The 22172-nt window shown below is 40.6% G+C and overlaps 1 protein-coding gene across 5 annotated transcripts in view; it reads left to right on the plus strand.

The window, feature by feature from the left end:
- Positions 1-22172, plus strand: part of birc6 (baculoviral IAP repeat containing 6) — a 145201-nt gene that overhangs the window by 91543 nt on the left and 31486 nt on the right. For all 5 annotated transcript variants that reach the window (XM_063491198.2, XM_063491197.1, XM_063491196.1 and 2 more), the window contains 5 exons: positions 147-346; positions 586-919; positions 1303-1520; positions 3728-3892; positions 4469-4640. In XM_063491198.2, the coding sequence (XP_063347268.1) occupies positions 147-346; positions 586-919; positions 1303-1520; positions 3728-3892; positions 4469-4640 (1089 nt within the window). The remainder of the gene's footprint in view (positions 1-146; positions 347-585; positions 920-1302; positions 1521-3727; positions 3893-4468; positions 4641-22172) is intronic.

Raw genomic sequence — 22172 nt, forward strand, 5'->3', positions numbered from 1 at the left:
ACAGAATTAAGACAAACATAGCAGGTGGATTTACAGGAGGTTACTGAACTGTTAAGAGTTTGCTGAAACAAACAAAAGGCTTGAAATTGTTTTCAGTCTCAGCCAGTGGATGAACGTACAAGGCCCTCTCTTTGCTCTACTTGCAGTGGATCACTGTGACATTCTGAATAGCTGCCCTGAGGATGAACCAATGATGCCTAGTGAAGAATGTCTGGATGCCGCAGCTGATGAGTCCCTGCTGGAGACAAGTCCCATTCAGTCACCTCTGCAAGTCTTTGCTGGCATGGGGGGCCTGGCCCTGATAGCGGAGAGGCTACCCATGCTATACCCCGATGTCATTCAGCAGGTAAAACTCTCAGCTTTCAAGAGGCACGGAAAATTAGAAATTGAACACCTTGCATACATACAGCAGTTCTTTAGTATTAGCTTTTTATTCCACAACAACAAAAAGTTTTGAGCTTACCTGCTCTGGCTCCTCTGATGCCCTGATAAAGAGCCTTGTGTGTCTCCTAAATTCACCTGTCAGCATTGTCTTGCATTTCACACCTTCACCGAGCCTTTACTCGTTGTTGCGGTTGTTCACAGGTCAGCGCTCCTGTGGTTCCCTCCAGCACACAGGAGAAGCCCAAGGACAGCGACCAGTTTGAGTGGGTGACCATAGAGCAGTCGGGTGAGCTGGTGTATGAGGCACCAGAGTCCATTGCAGCTGAGCCACCGCCCATCAACAAACAACAGTCCCAGACATCCTCATCGTCATCATCCTCAGTGCAGACCATGTCGCCCATCCCTGCCCACTCACTGGCAGCTTTTGGCCTCTTCCTGCGCCTGCCAGGTTACGCAGAGGTGTTGCTAAAGGAGAGGAAACACGCCCAGTGTCTGCTGCGGCTGGTGCTGGGTGTCACAGACGATGGAGAAGGCAGTAAGTCTGAAAACACGTCAAAGCTGTCCACACTGAAATTTACCTTGGGCTTTGAACTTTTAGCTTGGGAAGTATTTAATGCCAGAAAATGTTTGAGAATTGCTAAGCTATTTGAAAGAAAGCTATTGCAAAGATCCTTTGCACACAGCTATTTCTCCTGTCTGTCCCCAGTTGACTAAAATATAAAATTTACTGTTTCTAACCAGCGAGAATTTGTCCACACGGTGTCTTTATTTTCCTTTTTGCCCCCCCTTCAAGAAAAGTAAAATAAAAATGGATTGTTCATGTGTGATTTAATCGACTAAAACACAAATCTAAACAACAAATATAAAAGCAGCATCAAAACCTTCTTATTTTGAGTGTCTGCTTTGACATCTTCTTAGGTCACATCCTGCAATCTCCATCAGCCAATGTGCTCCCCACACTACCATTCCATGTCCTGCGAGCACTGTTCAGCAGCACCCCTCTGACCACAGACGACGGTGTGCTTCTGCGTCGCATGGCTCTGGAAATCGGTGCCATCCACCTCATTCTAGCCTGTCTGTCAGCTCTGAGCCACCACGCCCCTCGCAACCCCAACGCCAATACCAGCGTCTCTGAGGTATGACCCATATCACACATACAGTCTGTTTCTAACCGTCAATTGTCCCTGACAATACATTTTGGCTCTTTTAAATTTGTGGCTGATGACAGGTTCGTATCTGTGTTGCATTGTGAATTGTTTCTTGAACCTTTCACCAGCCTGTGAGATGTCTAAGAAAAGAGAGTCCTGTCCAGCTCCTGTGTCATTTTCTTACTTCTGTCAGACTAACCCAGCTTCATGCCACTGGCTACTCTCACTCTGCCTGAGTGTTTTGCTGTCAGCAGTAATGGAGAAACTGAGGATAAAAATGATTGCCGTTATTAATGACCCTCTGTCTTGCTGCTTTACTTACGGCTTCCTTAGCGTACCTTTCCCTGGCAAATGGCTTAATTGTTCATAGTGAATGATAAAAAACAAACAACTGCAGGGAGAAATGGGAGTGCATCCGAGATGTCTTTTGTATAATTGACATCTGCAGGGGGAGAAACGGGTAGTACTTCACCTCGACTTTCCTGACTCTGCTAACTGCACATCTTCTATGACTTGAAGAAGTGCAGATAGGGCTGTTCGATATAACGATATATATCGGATGACGATATAAAAACGTCTATCGTTTCATTTTACGCTATCGTTTGTTTCGTGGTGTCGCAAAATAAACTGTTTATGGCAATATTTTTTCATTGTTTTGATCACAGTCATTGGTTTTTATGCGTTGTCGTCAGCAACAACGACGGTAAAACCATCACGTGTCGGCTTGTTTATTTTCCGCATAAACCTTTCACAATAAAGCTCAAGATCCTGTTGAGACTTTTCAAAATAAACTGAATCACGTGAAAGAGTATGCGGAGTATTTACGGATGAGAAGCAAAAAAGAGCCGTCAGGTGCTAAAAAATAAACCTTGGACTCAAATGTTAGAACAGGCTTTTCCCCGCAGCACGCCGTGTAATAAATACTCAAAGAAAACGGCAGCCGTTACAACTTATGTCTAAAAATGTATAGTTTCATGCCTCGGTTAAAACACTCGACTCCAGGTACACAATGCCCAGCTGGAAACACTTCACACAAGTCGAGCTGCCCGATATTCACAGAATTTACAGAAAATGTTAAATTTTTGTGATTTTTTTATATCGTTATCGGGACGATAGATGTCTTATATCGGGATATGAGATTTTGGTCATATCACACAGCCCTAAGTGCAGAGTATATGGACGTTTAGCTCTTGAAACAAAAAAATTAAGGATGTGCTTTACATACAAATGTAGAGCAATTTACAAACCATTCTGACAGCAATAAAGCATCAATGGGTTTTTAAATAAAGGAGGGAAGAGAGAGCCTGGTTTGTGTTTGTATGCATTTAATGGCAGCTTGTGTTAATGTGTAGGAAAAATCAATATGATTTTTTTCCTAGTGTGAATGGCATCTGAAATCATAGTTACTGTGATCTGAGGTGTAGGCCTTCAGTGCTGGTGGTTTCTGCTTGGTGGGTTTTTTTTTTTTTAAAATTTATAAATTGAAGGGGCCTCAAAGAGAGGCGTAAGAACAGAGTCAACAATGGTTTGGTATCCCAGAAAAAGAATAAACCAATTAGACCTGTTTTCTTATCATGTTTCAAGCACCAAACTGAAAAAATTAAAACATATCTAGCTAAAGCATATAGCTTGAGTTTTTCACCCCCCTGAGTGGAGGTGTTGTCACTGGGTTCCTGAAGCAGACCTGCCTTGTTTTTGTTGTGGTGGTGATGTGTCCGGTCTCATGCTCGTTCAGGGACTGTGTGAATAGACAAAACTGAGCCAAACACATCACATTGGCAGTGGTTGACCTTGATCTCCCGAGACCCATGTTCTGGAGTGGTAGCACTGGTGTGGTGGAGATAAGACACTCTGTTTTAAACATGAGAGACAATTGAACAAAACATTAACTTTAAACTTCAGGGACCAATTTCCTGTCTGCTCCTTTGACTCATTTCTTGTTTGACTCCATGTGACCATCACAAATGTTTTATGGCAGCTTTCTGTGTAGGCCAGAACAAACTCTGACCTTTTTGAATACATGATAAAACGTGATGTCCAGATGTTTTTTTTTTTTTAAAAAGCAGCAACAGTGTTTACGCCTGAATTTCATTAATAATTGTTAAAGGGAAATAAAAATGCAAAATCTTTGATTTAATATTTTTTAATTTGGTGTATTGAAATTGTAAATAAGTGTGTGTGTGTGTGTGGGGCAGCCACAGATATCCAGCTGTCATGGTGGGGGGACCAGTGAGGAGCAACAGCTGTACTGGGCTAAAGGAACGGGTTTTGGTACTGGATCTACAGCGTCAGGCTGGGACGTAGAGCAGGCCCTCACCAAGCAACGGCTAGAGGAAGAGCATGTCACTTGTCTACTCCAGGTAAGTTCAAATGAGCATTTTTTTAAGGTGGGTTATTTTTGCCTGGTATTTCCTATGAAACATGGGCCATAAATGAACCCATTAATTTTTTTGTGAACTTGCACTATAGTATTCAAATTCAACAGACTGACCAAACTACAAGACGCAAATAATGAGCAGACAGCTGGGTTAAATGGAGGGCAGGGAACTAAAACGGCTTGTTTCAGGCAGGGGATAAAAAAAAAGGGCTGCAGCAATGCTCAATTTAAGATGAGTAAGGATTCATTTGAACAATGAACCACACAAAGGTATCGTATCTAGCTATGTTTAATTTCTTTTGATATTATTTACTGTGCCTTGTCATAGTGAGAGATGAGCACCCAACAAAAAAGTTGGTGCATATATTTGATTCCCAATAAAGAGGTATGTTTATCATCCTGGCAGTTGTGGTGTGTAGGAAGGGATATCTGAAGACACACAGTGATCAAAAACATGGATTCTCCCTTATCCAGAGCAGGTCACATGAGCGCTTTTCTTCATAAAGGGTAACTTTTAAAAGGAGCTTTTTTTCTGTCTGCATTTGTTTTTCTTTACTAGGTCTTGGCAAGCTATATCAACCCAGCAGGCTCAAGTGGCTGCCACATTGCTGATGCCTCTTCAACAGCCAGCAGAGCTCACAACAGCTCAGCACTGCCAGCAGTGCTGCTGGAGCTGCTGAGCCAGTCCTGCCTCATTCCCGCCATGTCCTCCTACCTACGCAACGACTCAGGTAGGGCCCGTGTCTTTGCAAGTGATGAGTATGACCAACAGAGAGACGGATCTAGCCTCTGTGCGCCTTGATTCTTAGGCCCCACCGGTTGGCTGAGGAGAAGTGATTTGAACCTCTGTATATTTCAGCTCAACAGAGTGATCACGTAGCAATTTCTACCATAAACAGTAAGCAAGAAAGATGACTCACCTGTCACACTGAAGTGGACATGAAAGGGTTATCTGTAAAAATAATGTTGTATCCCTTAGATCTTTCGTTCTATTCACTGAAATGAATAGTGCTTACCCACACAAAGGAAATGGGACTTTTGTGGTTTACATCAAAGACCTTTAGGCAACATGTTAAATTCTCTAAGGAGAGACTGCTGATAAGTGATGGTAGCTGAGTTTGTATGAGATTAATGACACAGAACTATAGAACAACTGAGAATGCAATCACAAGAATGAAATAAACATTTCACTTTTTATTAGACATCAAGATGGGGATAGTTTATGGCTCAAGTCACCTCGAGTCTTCATAACATCTTTATTTACAGTCTGTTTGCTGTGACCTGGTATGCATCTTACCAAAAGTGACATGTAAGTTACTATCTGCTTGATAGTAACTTACATTTTTCACTGAGAATATTGATCAACTCAAGTAAGTCTGTGACAAGCACAATGTAATATCCTGTAATTGAATCTAGCTTGCCCAATATAAAAATGCAGAAAGCTGCATACTTCCAATAGGCTTGATAAGTTTTTGGTTATCATAGTATGCGTTTAGAAATCTGTCATTAAGAAGTCTTACCACTCCATGTTTCATTATTTAGATTTTACATACTCGAAAACATCATGAAATCAATTTCCTGAAGGGTTTCTGGCATTTGTGTTGCTGGGCAGATTTTAAAAAAAAAAGACCAGTTTTCAAAAATGATAAATTTAACTGATTGCTATCAACCTGGGAAGCAAAAAACAGAAAAGCAGTCTACTACTTAACACTCGGTGTTCTGTGGACATAGAGAGAACTCCCAGAAATATAATAGACTGTTAAAGTGACGTGTACGTGATTGTGAGTGAGAAGCCATTTATCCTTTTTTGGATAAAAAGGCGATCGTGGCTCAAGAGTTGGGAGTTCGCCTTGTAATCGGAAGGTTGCCAGTTCGAGCCCTGGCTTGGACAGTCTCGGTCGTTGTGTCCTTGGGCAAGACACTTCACCCATTGCCTACTGGTGGTGGTCAGAGGGTGGCGCCAGTGTCCGGCAGCCTCGCCTCTGTCAGTGCGCCCCAGGGTCGCTGTGGCTACGATGTAGCTTGCCATCACCAGTGTGTGAATGTGTGTGTGAATGGGTGGGTGACTGATGGTGTAAAGTGCTTTGGGGTCCCTAGGGACTAGTAAAGTGCTATACAAATACAGGCCATTTATCAAACAGCTTCTCATTGACAACTAACACCTATATATCACTTTAAAGTTTTTGTTTACACAATTAACCGTAGCTGTATGCTCACTGGCTAAACGTGTTCGTTGTTGTTTATACCTAAATGCATTCAAACTATGGAAAATACACACCCATGTCATGTGTATGTGGTTAATGTGATTACTGGAAGGTGATCTAAAAATAATCTTGTTAGATCCTTGCAAGAGTCTAGCAGGGATACTGTTGAAGACAAAGCTACAGCTTTGGCATGAAATCTTGGATTCCAGGGACTTTAGAGTAATTTTATATTGTATAGCAAAGAGAGAACCCCAATTTTCAGGCAATCCCCTGTGAATGAGAACTTGATAGTTATGCGGATGAAAAACTGTTTTTTAAAAGTAAGAGACCCCCTGCAGAACCAGGCACAGGGAGCAGCAGACATATACTCAGTCTGGCTAGCATGAGGAGAGATGGCAAAGAGGAGCAATAGTAACATGGGGAGTGAAAACATATCAAGCAACCCAGCAGACTGATATTGACACGGTTAGGGATCACCTGATCGAATATATAATCTAATTTATTTTTTTTTAAGTTAACTACTGATAACTATGGCTATGAGAAAGCGGTAATATTGTGTATTGGTGCATAAAGGTTACTGTGCCACATTAAATGTTGTATCTTGTGATCTATAACATCTGTTGATGCAGTGGAATAAAAAAAACAAAAAGTGAGGCAGTAAGAGTTGTTAAGGTTTCTCATTCCACCCTGTCAACCCATCTTTGCATGCAGTTTGCTGCCTTCTCTTGTTCAGCCAAATAATTTTACCCTAATGATATTTGTCTGAATTTTAGCTTGTGTTTGGATTCTGGCTTATGATGTGCCAACCAGTGGCCTGGGTTTGGATCACTCCAGTCTTTGATCTCAGTGATAACTGCATTCTAGTTACTGCAGCATGGCTTTTATGTAATTTAGAATTATAGGGAAGACTGTTTGTACATATGTTGTTTTGTATGTAGGTAGTGTGGTGGATGATGGATTTGTTTTAAATGAAACAGCAGATGGAGCTGCAGATTGTTAAGCTGAAGATCGGAATTTGTATGCTTTGGAATTTTGTATGCTTAAATCCCACACCCGTCCCAGTGGTATAGTTTAAAGAAGTCTACACTTTTCATACTCCATCCATTCATAATTGTGTTTCCATACAAGGAAACCCCAGTTCTTCATTTTATTTCAATTTTCTTCTAATTAATATTCAGCAAGTTGGATAAAATGTTTTTTGTTTTCTCCCCAGAAATACAACGAATATATATGAAATTATACTACTATATACACACGTGTACTTTGAGCAGTTTTGATTTGTTAAGAGTTGATTACATTTGAACTATGTATAAGGTAAGACTGCCTCGGTGGGTGCAGTTGGAAGCAGGTATATTTTGTGCACACTCAGGTAATCTCTTGTTTTTTCAGTCTGTCTTCAGACTGTCAGACAGGCCTCTGTGTGAGCCATAAGCAACAAAGCTGTCTATAGAATCAGAATTTTACCAGAATCAGAATCAGGTTTTATTGCCAAATGTTGAGCAGGTTTAAAACATTAGGAAATTTCTGCAGTACTTGGTGCAAAACATACTGTAAGACAACACTTAAATAAACATAAAAAGTAAAAGTGCGAAGCAGATAAATATATACATGAATGCAAGTGAATGTAGACAGTGAGCTGCAGCACAGTTAAGATTAGGTCAGCCCACTGCTTATATCCTGTGTCGTCTCATCTGGGGACATGCAGGTTATTAGTGCTTGAATGACCCTTTTTATAGTCCGACTGTAGTCATGCTTCAGATGTCTTTCTATACTTGCATTTCGCATGAGTTTGTACATTTAACCCACAGAGTGACCAAAGTAACCATCTGCAAACTATACCCGTAGTGCATTCACAGGAGAGCTGAGCCATGTGGCCCATCAAATTAATATTTGACCCTAGAGAAAAAAAGCAACTCGGAAAGACCCTATACGCTTTTTCCAAAACTTTGAATCTGCTCCAAGCTTATCAACCCTATATATAGTAATAAAGTAATAAACCCTGTATAGTCTGTGCTTTTCATGGTGGTTTTGAGAATCTTTATTTTTTTTCATGCTTCTTCCATTGTTGATTTAAATGTGTTCATACTACTCCCTTTCATCCTCCCTAACACTTCTCAACCACACAACATTTGACCTATGCACAATGTCATCTACACTGAGGCATGTTATGTTGAGTTTTTGGGTCTGCACACCAACAAGTTTGCTCAGTTATCATGCCCCTCTTAGTAAGCTCTGCCTAGGGAAATGTCTATGCTTACATACTAAAACGAGTACAGTAAAATTAGCTTTATGTTAGACTAAAACTTATACACATGCTCTAGCATCAGTGTTTCTACCCTGCATTTGCATTGAGCACTTGCTATCATCCCAGAGCCTGTTACAGCGAGTGTATGCTACCTGTGTGTGCCTAATGCTGCTGGTTGTTTCACTTTGCAGGAGTATGTAAGCATGCATGCTGGCTTGTATTAATGTGCCCCTGGTCTCATAATTAAATAACAGCTGATGAATAGCATTGTGAGTGTTGTAATTACTCCTCATTATCTGGTAAAAGCCTCTGACGTGTGTTTAAATCCTAGTGTTTCCACATGCTGTGTTGAAGCATGTCCTTTGTAATACTTTTAAAACTGATATATTTATCACCCAGCTTAATAGCACGGTATAATGTTATGTGTTGAGTAGACACTGATTAGAGTTAATTGAAATCATGGTGTGTCCTGCCAAATAGAAGCTGGGAGCAGCTGGACCACCTTCTACATGAAAGCCAGGTGCCCAGGAGGTCCAAGGTGTGAATAAATGACTGACCAGAGCTGACTGTAGTGAACACTGGTTCTCTCTGCTTCTCTAAAGTTATTGTCTATGCTCTGCTTATTTAATTTAGCATCACACTGACTGCACGTGCACAAGAAAAAATACAGTCCCATAGAAATTTTGCGTCCTTTTTTAATATACTCTAGTCTGTGAAGCTTTTAGTAAAATGTTGCTATTTTTGTTTCTTTTTTTTAGCCATGTTCTGTAGTATCCTTAACTGGTAGTTTAAGTTTCTTCATTCTACACCTTAGCCTTCATTGCCTCTTTCAAATCTGATAACTGGCTCGAGGTAACATTTATAACGGGCACTTTAACACACATCGAGAGATGGAGCACTTAATTAATTTTCATCTAATTTTTAAATACAGCATGGTCCAAAACACAAAATATATGTATTTTTGAAAAATAAAACCTTTTTTTAATAAAACAATTTATTAAATATAGCTGAAATATTTATAAGATTTTTCATATTTTGGGCTAAATCATACTTTGTTTCAGAATTTTTAACACTAACATAATTCAGCTGTTTGTTTGTTTGTTTGTTTGTTTGTTTGTTTGTTTGTTTGTTTGTTTGTTTTTGCTCCTGGTGTCAAAAAAGATACTTGCATTGCCTTACCTTGGCCTCCAGTAACAATGTGAGGGATCTTGGGGTCTTGAACTTTTATCCTCCTTTTGTTGCCCTGCAATAGGCTGCTGGGAGCTTCCCATTCTGGACTATCCTGCTTCTTCACTCACCTATTTCATTTACTCTGTGTTTATACACCTGTCTGCATTTAATCATTAGTTACTTTTCATCTCTGGCTCTCTTCTGCAGTGTCTTTTGTTCTGTCTCTCTGGAGATTGTGCCCCTCCCTAATCTCGGTTCTGTCTGAGGTTTCTTCCTGTTAAATGGAGTTTTCCCTTCCCACTATTGCCAAATGCTTGCTCAAATTGGGTCATGTCTTGAATGTAAAAGAGACACAACAAGTTTTCGATAACTGAAGAACCAAAAACTGCAAAACTCTGCCCACTAGGCTGAAGAAATGCCGGAAAAGCAGAGCCCAAGAGAATGAATGGCCTGCTTGCCAAAGATCCATTCAGAGTATACGTTCAGCTACAAGGGAGCAATTTCACAATGGAAGACACAGCCAGAACTGAAATTGAGCGTACCATAGCAATCTTCCAGAGCAGTCTCCAGAATAAAGACCTGAACAGCACCAGAACCCAACATGACCCGTACTAGCTGAGGAAGCTAACAGCACTCCTTGATTGCTTGACTGCACAAATAAGGGCGCTGCTATGCGAGTACCTGAAAGGTTGAGGGTGAAGATTAGTTGGTTTCAGGGCCTTGGTTGGTTTTAATCCGCCACATGGGATGTACCATTGACTTATACAGGGAAGTGGCTGACATCAGTCTTACCAGTGGCTAGAAAGGACAGAACAGAGGTGTTCTGAGCATGGTAGAAAGGAAGACCGCTACAAAGGTGCCCCAGAGACTATCAAACACATAGTAGCAAGATGGAAGATGTGAGCTGGGACTATGTACACTGAGAGGCGCAACCAAGTGGCTTATAGTGTCCAAGAACATCTGTGATGCATAGAGATTAGAAGTCCTCAAGCCCCAATCGAACCAATACGGGACACCACTAAAGGTGATGATGAATTAAAAACAGGGCGATGGTCCAGTGGAATTTCTAGTTTCACACAGAGAAGCAGCTGTGACCAACCAACCAGACATAGTTGTGGTTGACAAGATGCAGAAGACTGTAGGTTTGATAGATGTGACAACAACATCAGGAAGGAGGAGCATGAGAAAATAGAGAAGTATCAAGGACTGCAGGAACAACTGGAACAGGTGTAGAAAGTTAAGTTCTAAGTGGTCCCAGTGGGATTAGGAGCATTAGGACCTATAACTCCCAAACTGGAAGTGTAATTCCAGGCTTAACATTAGAGGTATCTGTCCAGAAGATTGCAGTCTTACAGTGCCTACCACCGCAATGAGTAAGAGGGAGATTTGTTTTAAATACCCAGAGGTGGGAACTGACAATGTACCTTGTTAATTGTACTTGAGTATTTACACATCTGTTCTTTTTACTCCTCATATTTTCAAAACAGGCTTGTAACTTTAGGGTTTAACACACTTGAGGAAAGATTTTTGGCATCAGTATGAGCCTTCAGACCTTTAAACTGATTTGATCCTTAATGGATGAACAATAACACATAAAATACGATATTATTTGTGTATCACTGGCTTATCACATACAAAAACATTAAAGATGCAAATACATAATTTATGTATCATTTATAATGCTATACTGAGGAGTTGAGGTTAACTAGGTTGAAACGATTTGGAACAGTGTTTTGGTTGAAAATGTCCATAATTGTGGTCATGGTGCCAATTTAGATTGGGTATTAGATCGTGAAGATCCAATATCTGGAGGATGTGCAGGATAAATTGATTAGCTTGTCATACTGTGGTGAGTTTATAGTAAAGCACTGTTCTGAATTGGTGCACAATGGCTGTGTTGTTCATAGTTAGTGTTAGGTAGTTAGATGATACTTAGAATTAAGTGAATTTAAAAAAAATCTAACTTTATGCAAGCTTGATATGGGCAGTGTAAACAGTATACTGACAATGGCTGGAGTCTAAGCAAAGATGGCTCGTGAAACATCTGTTTACATCTTATGCATATCCTTAATGAGCAGTAAATCTCAGAGCAGCAGCAGCACAGGTCAACTAATCACAGCCTGTCCACCAAGATAATCTTCTGTAGGTCATAGGTTTTTGACTTTTACTTGACTAAAGACATTAAATTGGTCCGTCAACTTTTACGAGGTTTTGTTTTGTTTTGTTTTTTTATAACTCCACTGAACTAAAATATGTCTGCCCCCCTTGCCATCTCTGCATACATCTCAAAACTGGAATTAAGTAATCTGGAATCCATTTCATAAATAGAAATGACACATGTCCCCTCCACCTTACTTCTTAATTCCAGTTTTGGTTTGTCTAAAACAGATATGATTTAAAGTTAAAATATGTTGTATGTAGTTAATGGCCATTTTGGTGCATCATTCCTGCTGATTAAACATTAGCATAATGTAGGAGAGTAATGGTCGGTAGTGATTCATCATGTGGCAAAGAAAGCAGTTCCTTTGTGTTTTCCAAATGCATAGGCCTCACAGTTTGTCCACTCATTTGTTTTAACTGTTTTTTCACAGCAGGCTAAGAAAAACGATGCTTTTGAATGAAATGCTTGACCTTGTGCACAGAAAGTCTTTTGTTCTCTATACAAACCCGTACACACTTCAAGGATTTCCTACATCACAAGGCATATTATTGACATCAGTACAAGGTGAAAGCTAAATACGCCACAGCACCACCTTCATTCATTACCACAATGTCCCTGTGGATTTGTGAATTTGCAGTTTATTGCTGCTCACCCGTGGAATTGTAGATTCTATTACCACACGCTTCCCTCCTTGCAGTTAAAATGGGTAGATGAGCACTTTGAAGTGGATCAGGGCAAGGGTGAGACGTAAGATGCCACCACCAGTGATCATTGTTGTAATTAGATCCCATTCATGTAAAGTTATATACACGAGTCCTTCTATGCACACACCTTGGGGGTTTTCACAGATGAGGCTGGAAACTCATTCTTATTGTTATTCTTGGGTGTTTATTGTTCAAATGTCCCCCAATTCCACAATACATCTAGACGTTATTCAGATATTTATCAAAAGCTTTTTAATACAGGAAAATGATTGCTGACACTACCCTTAAATGAATATGAGCAAATAAATGAAGAGACCTCTGCGCTCCCTCTGCACCTGACACATTTTACTCACACTCACCGACTTTCAAAGATGGACAGAGATGAAGAAAGAATATAGAGCATAAGCCCCATTTCAAATGTAATTAAATTATGTAGTTTCCAAGTTGATCCCATTCCTTAATGTCTTGCAACTGTGACTGCTGTGTAAGACCTGTGTATTATCAAAAATAGTTTCACACTTTTGGGGTTTGGGAAGCACTTCTAGAACACCTCAGTATAGTGTGAATTTGTGGTACACATAATGTGAAGTTGCAGGTCTGTCGGAAGTTGTTGTACAGCCACATTGCTTAGGAAGAGTGCTGTATTTGTATTACTGTAAGGGCCCTGAATCAAACACATTTTGTGGCCCTGAAGACTTACAGGTGACCAGCAGTGTTTCCAGAAGCAGCTTCCAGTTGTCACTTTATAGACTTTGCCTTTAATCATATTGTTGAAAACTCCTTCCAGACAAGTAGCAATTATGCTCTCAAAAGTTTTGAATTTAAAAAGAGAGAAAATATATCGGTTTTCTACAACATTTCTTCTTTCCAGTAAGTACAACAGTCCAAAAAAAATCTGATTTTGTTTTTCCTCTTGGGCCACACGGGGGAGTCAGTCCTGGCTGGGAGCTTGATGATGTCCATCTGGCTCTGCATACCCTGGTTCCAGCCTAGTCCTGTTCCTGCCATGTCTCCCAGCCCTTTGTTATCTTGTCGGCTCATGGCTGTGGCTTGGCAATATGGCTTGTTTGTTTACATCTTTAACCAGTCTGTTGATTTCCCTTCTCCTCTCTCTGGGATAGACTTTCATTGCAAACTTCTTTCTCCAACATGTGTGGCTTTCTAATTAACCCCGTCCTTCACTACTGCTCACTTCAGCTTTTCTTGCATATTTTCTCTGATTTAGAAATCCTTTTCTTCAGTTTTGGTATGTCACAGTGTGGTGTAGATATAAACAAAAACGATTACAAACAGGTTAAGAAATGTGCCAATGATGCCTAGCATGGCCAGTATGGACTCCTCCTGCTCCTCCTTGAGCTCCAGTGCCCGCACGTCATCAAGGGTGATGACTGTAGTACCCATGGTCCTGTTATTCACCTAACCTGGCAAGGGTGCACTTATCTGGAATAAAAGGAAGTGAAGGGGACTGTGTCAGACAAGCACTGAAAGTAACAGTAAATCATAATTGCGTGTCTTTTCATTGCTCAGCTGCATCCTTTTTACTGTATTACTAATCTGCTAGTTTTTGCTCAAAAAACTCGTTCAAACAGCCCTGGTTCAGGCAGTGCCAACATAATCCCTCCCACCCCACCAGCCACAGGAAAATCAATCATGAATCAAATACAACAATGGCTGCATAGAGTGGAATGGAGATTAGTCTTTGAAGACTGCTTCTTACAACCTGCTACAGCTTGTAGCTGAGCTCCTCAGTTGTGAGCTAGAAGCCAGCACTCAGTCAGCCTCATTTTAGGATTACTTGGAATGAAGCTTTTAAATTGTTAGCAATAATGCTCATTGGCATTCTCCATGTTAAAATAAGTTTGATTTAAAGATTGAGCATGCTACACCCACCTCCTCTGTATAGGTCTTAAATGAATAATCCCCCCTATCCCAGGCTCCTTGAAGTAGTTGTTCTGAGCATAATTCCCATTTTCCCTATGGATAAGTCTTAGAAGGAAAGAATTAGGAGCTAACGATGTTGTCTGAAAGATGAACAGCATATTTCTATCCTTGGGTTTATAATAGAATAACATTCACACTCTTTCCCTTCAAGTCTGGAAAATTATTCTTAAATTCAGATAAGTCAAAAGCAATAGGGTAGGAAGGGGAAAGTGGCTTACCCTAAGGCGCCTTAGGTGTAAGACATCGTCATCCGGCATGCTTTTTGGGTCCTCACAGAAAAACCATGGCTTTAAGGGCATTCTACATGTGGAGAAAAAAAAAGAGGTGGGGAGGCTGGGTAAAGACTGTTCCAGTGCCTATAAGCGACAGACCAAGTGGCGGAGAGAGACGGCGATGCCACGACAGCTTCTCGGTGCTCAGCGACGCTTCCAATGAAAACCTCCTTGTGACACTTGTCCCCTTCTCCTGTCTATAGCGCCACCTGTCAAGTTCAGCAACCCTACCCACAAACTTCCCTTCTGATTAAGTTCCCCCTTTGTCTTGCCAGTTTGTTTTTTTTTTTCCTTTTTTTCATTAGCAGGTTTGCCTTGCTGCTGCTAAAGCACCAGCAGCCTCTGCGTAGTGGAGAGGAGAGGGCTTCTCCTCATTTGTTCCCTCCCACCTCCCCTGATTTACTCCTATACCGACCGTCTGCTCCTTCTCTTGATTTCCCTGTCACGGCTTTGCTGAAACCCCCCTGCCTGCCTACACCTTATGCTGTAACACACTCTCCCCAATTTTCTACTGGCCTCTATTAGCAATGAATGCCTTTAACAAAAAAAAACAAAACAAAAAAGCCTAGCAAGCAATGTGATTATTTTTTCTGAATGAACTGATAAGAGTCTCTCTGTCACCAAGCTTCCTCTGAGCTTGGTAAGAACATGCAGCTCCCCGAATTAGCGGTCTGTGGCAGGTGATATTCCAGAGGAGCAGGAAAAGCTGTAAATTCCCATGGAGCAGATTTCTGTAGAAAACCAAAAGCAGTCGGGGTGTCAGACAATCGATATGACACTATGGATGTGCGCCTACCACCAGTGACAGCACTGTTACGGTGGTTCTCCAACACCAGTTAGTCATCGTGGGAGGACTATGCATTGCATAATCAAGCAGAATGATGGCAAGAGAGCGAGAACGGATCCTGATGTCCGTGGCAATGAATTAGAAGAAGCATGAGAACGAGAGAAGGGGGGAGGGAGGAAGTGAGGAGGAGCAGGAGGAGGAAGGGGGGAGACGACATCGCTCACGCTTAGAGTTGTCTCCTCCCTCCACTGCTGTGGGTGCTGGTGGAGTACATATACTCATGCACACACTCGCTCACTTACCACCTAGCAAAACACAAGACAAATATCCAAAAAGGAGGCAAATTCAGCCTCTCTGCGCTGCTCTCGGCTGAGTTCAATTGTGCCCATCATCAGCTGTTGTTATTCTGGAAGACCTGCAGAGAGGGGAGGAGTTGAGGAGGAGGAGGCAGCAATAAAAGGCGGTGGGGAAATAAAGGATGGATGTGGCTGGTTGGAGGACAAAGAGGAGGAGGCAGTGAAAAGATGTGGGGGTCTGCATGCAGTTAGATATTTATCTCTAACCAGTGGCTTCTGAAACAGACACCAAGCCTGCCTATTTTTTCTTTCTAACTCCCCCCTTTATTTTGTGATAGAACCTCCTCACTCTGCTGTAACCTTTTTCTATGCTTCTATAAAATATTTTACTGCCTTAAAACAAACTTGATGTTGATACATTTTTTTTTATGTGTCATCTTCCAGTCCTCCTGTAGCACCATTGAAAACCATTAGTGATAATTTTTTTTTAATAAAGGAAAAGAAGGTCAGTGTTGTTGGGCTCAATTACTATGTGTCCAGTTAGTTAGCTTCTACTAAATCGTAAAGTGACTGGTACATAGTTGAGCACTCAAGGTGCTCTCTTGTTAATCCAGTCACACTCATTTATAGAGTACTTTTATCTAAGCACTTTTGAACATTTGCGCACATACTCAGTCTAGTGGATGGATTGGAGCAGCTTGGAGTTCAGGATCTTGCCCAAGGAATGTGTAGGCATGCAGACTAGAGGAGTCTGCTTTGTTAAGGCTTTTTCTGCTTCAATCCTCTCTTGCGGTGTTTAAGCTCTTGTTTCATTTCTGTTCATATGCACACATTTATTGCATCTATGTAAAAGATATGTTTGCTTAAACATTAGTTGATACATTAACGTTAAATTAATTAATTTTAGCTATCAGACCTTAAATTTAAGACTGAATTAATTTGGCTTCAGCAGTATTTAATTTACCTGGTAACCAGGTACAACAGAATGTTATAAGTAAAAGAGTCTATCTCAATATACTTCATCAATATACATACAAATATTTCAAAATTGTCCTTACAAACAATTTTTGTAACAAATAAGGAGTTTCTGCTGTTTGTTTGTTTTTTTTTAATTTATTTATTTTGGTATCATGTCTGGTTAAGAACCTTTTGTCTTATTTATGAGGTGGAATGTAGGATAAGTACATGATGAACTGGGATAATTATGAATTTCTTTTAGTTGTCATTGTAGTCATAGTTTGGAAATCATTGCTAATTTATTCAGGTAACAACTAACTTTGATGAATTAAAATTTTTGCATACATGGCAGAAACAAAATGTTTATCTAAGGAGGCTCCCTTGTAGCACTGCTCTTTATTGTGGTTGCTTGACTATGCACAAGTTCATTAACATATGACGTTTTACACATGTGAACAAAGAGTACCTTGTCTGTGTGTACGTATAGGCATGCGTGTGTGTGGGGTCAAGATGTGACCCTGTGAAGACTCCCCAAAGCTGGTGCCAGGAGTCCAGCGGTCCACCTAAACAAAAGGCACTTTTACTTAAGCAGATACAGAGTAGGTTTCCTCCTATAGTATAAATCAAGAAGAGAAGGTATGACCTCTCTCATGACCTTAGGGTGTGTGTGTGTGCATGCCAGAACACTCTGGAAGGCACACAGAGTCTTTACAGACTGCTAAGGATCAAACCTCTATCAGTCTACAAACATTTATATACTTCTAAGCATAAATGATTATAAATTTCTAAGCATAAATGACAATAATAAAACATAAACCCAATAGAGGCTGTTTTTTCTTGGCCCCAATAAATAGTTAGAAATAGAAGCAAGGAATTGTGTTTATTTATTTATTTCTTGGTAGGCACTTTGTTTTCCTACTTATTCTAACCCAGTTACTGTGTTCACAGTGTGTGCCAACCCAAAACTAAGTAACCTGAGTAGCTTGAATTGTAAAGGGATTCTTTTTGCACAAAAATGCAGCCACTATTTCTTCAGTGCTTTAAAATGGTACAGAGCTCCAGGCTACTTTTTTCTGGTTGTTCCACACAGACTTTCCTTGATGCACATTATCTACGGTGTCCACTCAGGCAGACTGTGTGTTGGCGGAGGCATGTCACAGTCTTACTATTTCAGCTACTCCCCGCTCTGTTCCTTTGCCCTATAGGGGTCAGGAAGACCTGACACTGTCCAGCCGTGCTTGAGTCACAGTATTTGCCACCCACTCAGTGTGACCCGTGTGCTCAACACCCGTCCCTTGTAGCAGCAACCTGCCTACGCATCAACTCTCCTGTTTCCCCATTAAAGCGGACTCATTAAACACTTGTTTAATGTTATTTAACTTGGTGTTATTGACCATTTTAATTACTAATTACTAATTGTGGTGGTATGTAAAGTTCATGATGAAAGGTGTCAAATCTGTTGTCTCCTTGGGTGCTAACATTAAGAAGAGCGTGTTGTTACAAAGAGATCAGCAAATGTCAGATATCTTTTTAGTCACTTGAACAACTAGCAAACTTAGAACTTTAAAGTAGCAGTTAGTGGTTTAACTCTTTTGTTTTTCCCTAACCATTGTTTACAATAACTCACTGCTAGATCAAAAGCTGTTTACATCAGTTCACAACACTTCATCTTCACTTCAGTGGTCATAATGTTATTATTAATGAGCGTATACTTGCAAGAAAGAAGTTGAGTCCTTTGGATTCCTGCATTAATGATTAATAAAGCATCTGAGGTGGCTGTAGCTCAGGAGGAAGAGCAGGTCATCCAGGGCAGTCACTCTAATCGGCAGTTATTCTCTAAAGTATATCCATCAGAGTATGAATGTGAATGATAGATAGAAAGCCTTTCTGTAGAAGAAGCATGAAATAAGTTCTTGTATGGCCGGGTGTGAACGGTTGAATGAACATGCTACACTAACGCGTTTCCTCACAGAGTAAAAAGGGAGTGTTGTTTCAGAAGTCTTGTGATTTATTCAAATGCTGCTTTGCAAATCTAAGATCTGCTGCTGTGTTCTTTTTGGAAGGATGAGGCATTCTTATGGCAGCCCTTCTAAGCAAACCATCCAGGAGGTCATGAAGAATTGTAACATTTAATGTGCCGAGTCTGAGCTGAGCTTTTTTTCTCCTCCCAGTTTCTCTGACCATTGCACAGTCTGGTCATGCAGTGAATTTGCTGGGATGTCCGCTTTTGGGAAGACTGCCTTTAATATCTACATCTTAACATCACTGTGTTTCTGGAGGTATGCAACATATGGATGCATAATTTCAGTAAGATGATTGATTTAAAACTAGTGGAGATTAAATGGGTGAACAGGATCCAGCAGTAATACTTTTGTTTCAAGCAGCTCTAACACATGCCACACTAATTCATCACAGGTGCTTTACGACAGGTCTATAGGCCTGATAACTATTAATCAGGCTGAACATCCAGAATTGCTGCGCCAAACACCTGTCTCCATATTGCCCTCTGAAGGCCTTAAATCACACAGAGTGGAGATTCTCTGTTCTCAGTCCTGCAATGACTGCAGGTCAGCACTACCAGAATGGTCATAGTTTTGATGGATGTTCATCCTCTTTGGGTTGCAGCTCATCTTGTGGCTGAGCACAAAAGGTCAGATTCTTGTCTTTGCCATTTGCTCTACATCATTGTTCAGTTTTCCATTTGGTGATGGAGACTACAGATATCATGGATATTAATTTATTCAGAGAGAGCTGGGATATCCAAATGTATTCTAGAGTGTTCTGCACATTTTGGATTGGCAGAAATTGTTAGAATCTGTCTGTGTGTAATATGGATGTTCCATCCAGTATTTGTTGAGTCGTTTCACTTTGAAACTTAAAAACTCTGTCACGCTAGTTTAAATATTATAAATGCCAATATTCCCAAGTACATCTTTTGCCCATGACACATTTCTGTGGATTAAGATTAGGCTCATGTTTCAACAAATGTTGGAACCAAACATTTCATAGCTGAGCTTGGTGTTTTCTGTGGGGAAAAAGGTTACTGATTACAGGACCTGTGACTTTGCAAAGAGTGGTTTCCAAAGAATTTTAAATTAAAATATTTTACACTGAAATTTGCAAAGCTAATCTGAACCATAATAATAAATCAGGTTAATGGGTCCCCTTTAGGTCTCAAAGCGCGGCTTGTAGCTCAGAAACCCCAAGTTGAGGAGTCCGTTGAAGTATGAGTGTGTGCATAGTTGAATCAGCCAGGTGGTATGAAGTACTTTGAGTGCTCCGGTATAGTAGAAAAGCGCTATATAAGAACCAGTCCATTTACAATTTGCCATGTTAAAAAAGGATAGAAATATTACTTTTGCTTATAGAAAGTGTCAAAATAAATTCTGTGTTTTGCTCAAACAGAGGTTTTTGCTGTGTCTTTAAAGCAGTAAAAATTGAAAAACTAACATTTTTGTGGTGGTCAACATGGGAATATGCTTTCTAATGCCTATGTTCCTTCTGAAACTGTCTGCTTTTAATCTTGTGTTTTGCTTAAAAGATGCTCGAATATTATTTTTTTCCCATTCAGTAGACCCTGCTTAAATTGGTTTCCTCTTCCTTTTAAGGTTGGAGAAAACAACCGGACATTAACAATTCATGGGAGGAGGAATTCAGATTCGATTGCCCCCAGTAATTACATAGATGTATCAAAAGGGGATTGAGATTTCTTGCAAGGTGTCATCCACAGACAGTGGTTAAAGGATTAAAGCTCTGGGAGGTCAGTGTTGTGCAGATGCTAGGAGTAGAACAGAAAGGACTTGGAAATTTCAATATAAATGTAAAACAGTCTGGGAGCCACAAACAAGAGCGGAGGCTGACACTTCAAGGCAACACACACTAGGGCTGTTCGATATGACCAAAATCTCATATCCCGATATAAGAATTCTATCGTCCCGATAACGATATAAATCACAAAAATGTAACATTTTCTGTAAATTCTGTGAATCTCGGGAAGCTAGTCTTGCGGGAAGTGTTTCCAGCTGCGCGTCATGTAGCTGGAGTCGAGTGTTTTAACCGATGCATGAAACGATTCATTTTTAGACATAACGGCCACCGTTTTCTTTGAGTATTTATTACACAGCGTGCTGCGGGGAAAAGCCTGTTCTAACGTTTTAGTCTAAGGTTTATTTTTTAGCACCTGGCGGCTCTTTTTCACTTCTCATCCGTAAATAATCTGCTCTTTCACGTCATTCAGTTTATTTTGAAAAGTCTCAACAGGATCTTGAGCTTTATTGTGAAAGGTTTATGTGGAACATAAACAAGGGGACACGCGATGCTGTTACCGTCGTTGTTGCTAACCACAACGCATAAAAACAGGCGCTTGTCCATCCGTAGTGTGGTTATATAAAATATAAGAGAAAGAGAGAACTTTAAGAAATTAATATAGCCACTACACTGACCATCAAAACAATGAAAAAATATTGCCATAAACAGTTTATTTTGCGACACCACGAAACAAACGATAGCGTAAAATGAAACGATAGATGTTTTTATATCGTCATCCGATATATATCGTTATATCGAACAGCCCTAACACACACACAAGTAGATGTCCCTTTGAAGAAAATGATATGGCTTACATTGTTAGCCTGTTCAGACTTTTTGCACTGTCTCAACAGACCCTTGTATTCGATGGCTTCTGTAAGGTGCTGCTTCATGCAACCAACAAACAACAACTGAAAATGAGCCCAACACTGAGTCATAAATCACATTTGCCAAATAGTTTATTTTCTAAACAAACAAAACAAAAAAACAAGCAACCTCTTTCAAATACTTTTGGAATCCCTTTCTCCATTCCTGTGGCTACTTGTCATCAGACTTTTACCGAAGGCAGCCAAACCTTGAAAAAGAGACATTGTCAAACAGTGTGCTCCTTGTAGCCAGACTGGAATATCTTCAAACATCTTGAAATAGAACTACAAGACTGACTTAACAAAAAAGCTCTTTTGCCCAGTGTGAAGTAGCTAAGCATCTAGGCAAGTTCACTGTTTTTTATGGTCGTACATATATTCTTACTTAAGACATGCTTGAGGGTGTTTTGGGCTCTGGTAGAGGCCTTTCTGTATGTTTTCTGGAGCTACGCGGTGGTGTGGACTGCAGCTTGATCTTGAGCACTGTGGGTTGGGGCTCCATGAGGTCTCTGGGTTTGTGTGGCCGCTGGGCTGCAAAGCCCTCAGCTACCAGCGAGGTTGAAAAATTGTCACTGCCGTCTCCCCTGGATGCCGACGTGCAGGAAAATGTACAAGTCCGAAGCTGCTAGGGTCTACAATCTGTGGCCCGCTGTGCAAACCGGGGTTGTAAAATCTTGTTTTGATGGTAAGAAATTGCCAAATGCAAAAAAAAAAAAAAAAAAACCCAGTGAAGTATATGTTGCCTGTTTTCCCGGAGCTACTCTATGAGATAGCGGTGACGTGGAAAGCAAAGCCATACAGTGAGAAAATTGTAAGGGTGCTGGATTGTAAGGGGGATGGAGTCTGTCAGCCT

The sequence above is a fragment of the Pelmatolapia mariae genome, linkage group LG13 (genome assembly GCF_036321145.2).
Source record: "Pelmatolapia mariae isolate MD_Pm_ZW linkage group LG13, Pm_UMD_F_2, whole genome shotgun sequence".
Classification (NCBI taxonomy): domain Eukaryota; kingdom Metazoa; phylum Chordata; class Actinopteri; order Cichliformes; family Cichlidae; genus Pelmatolapia; species Pelmatolapia mariae.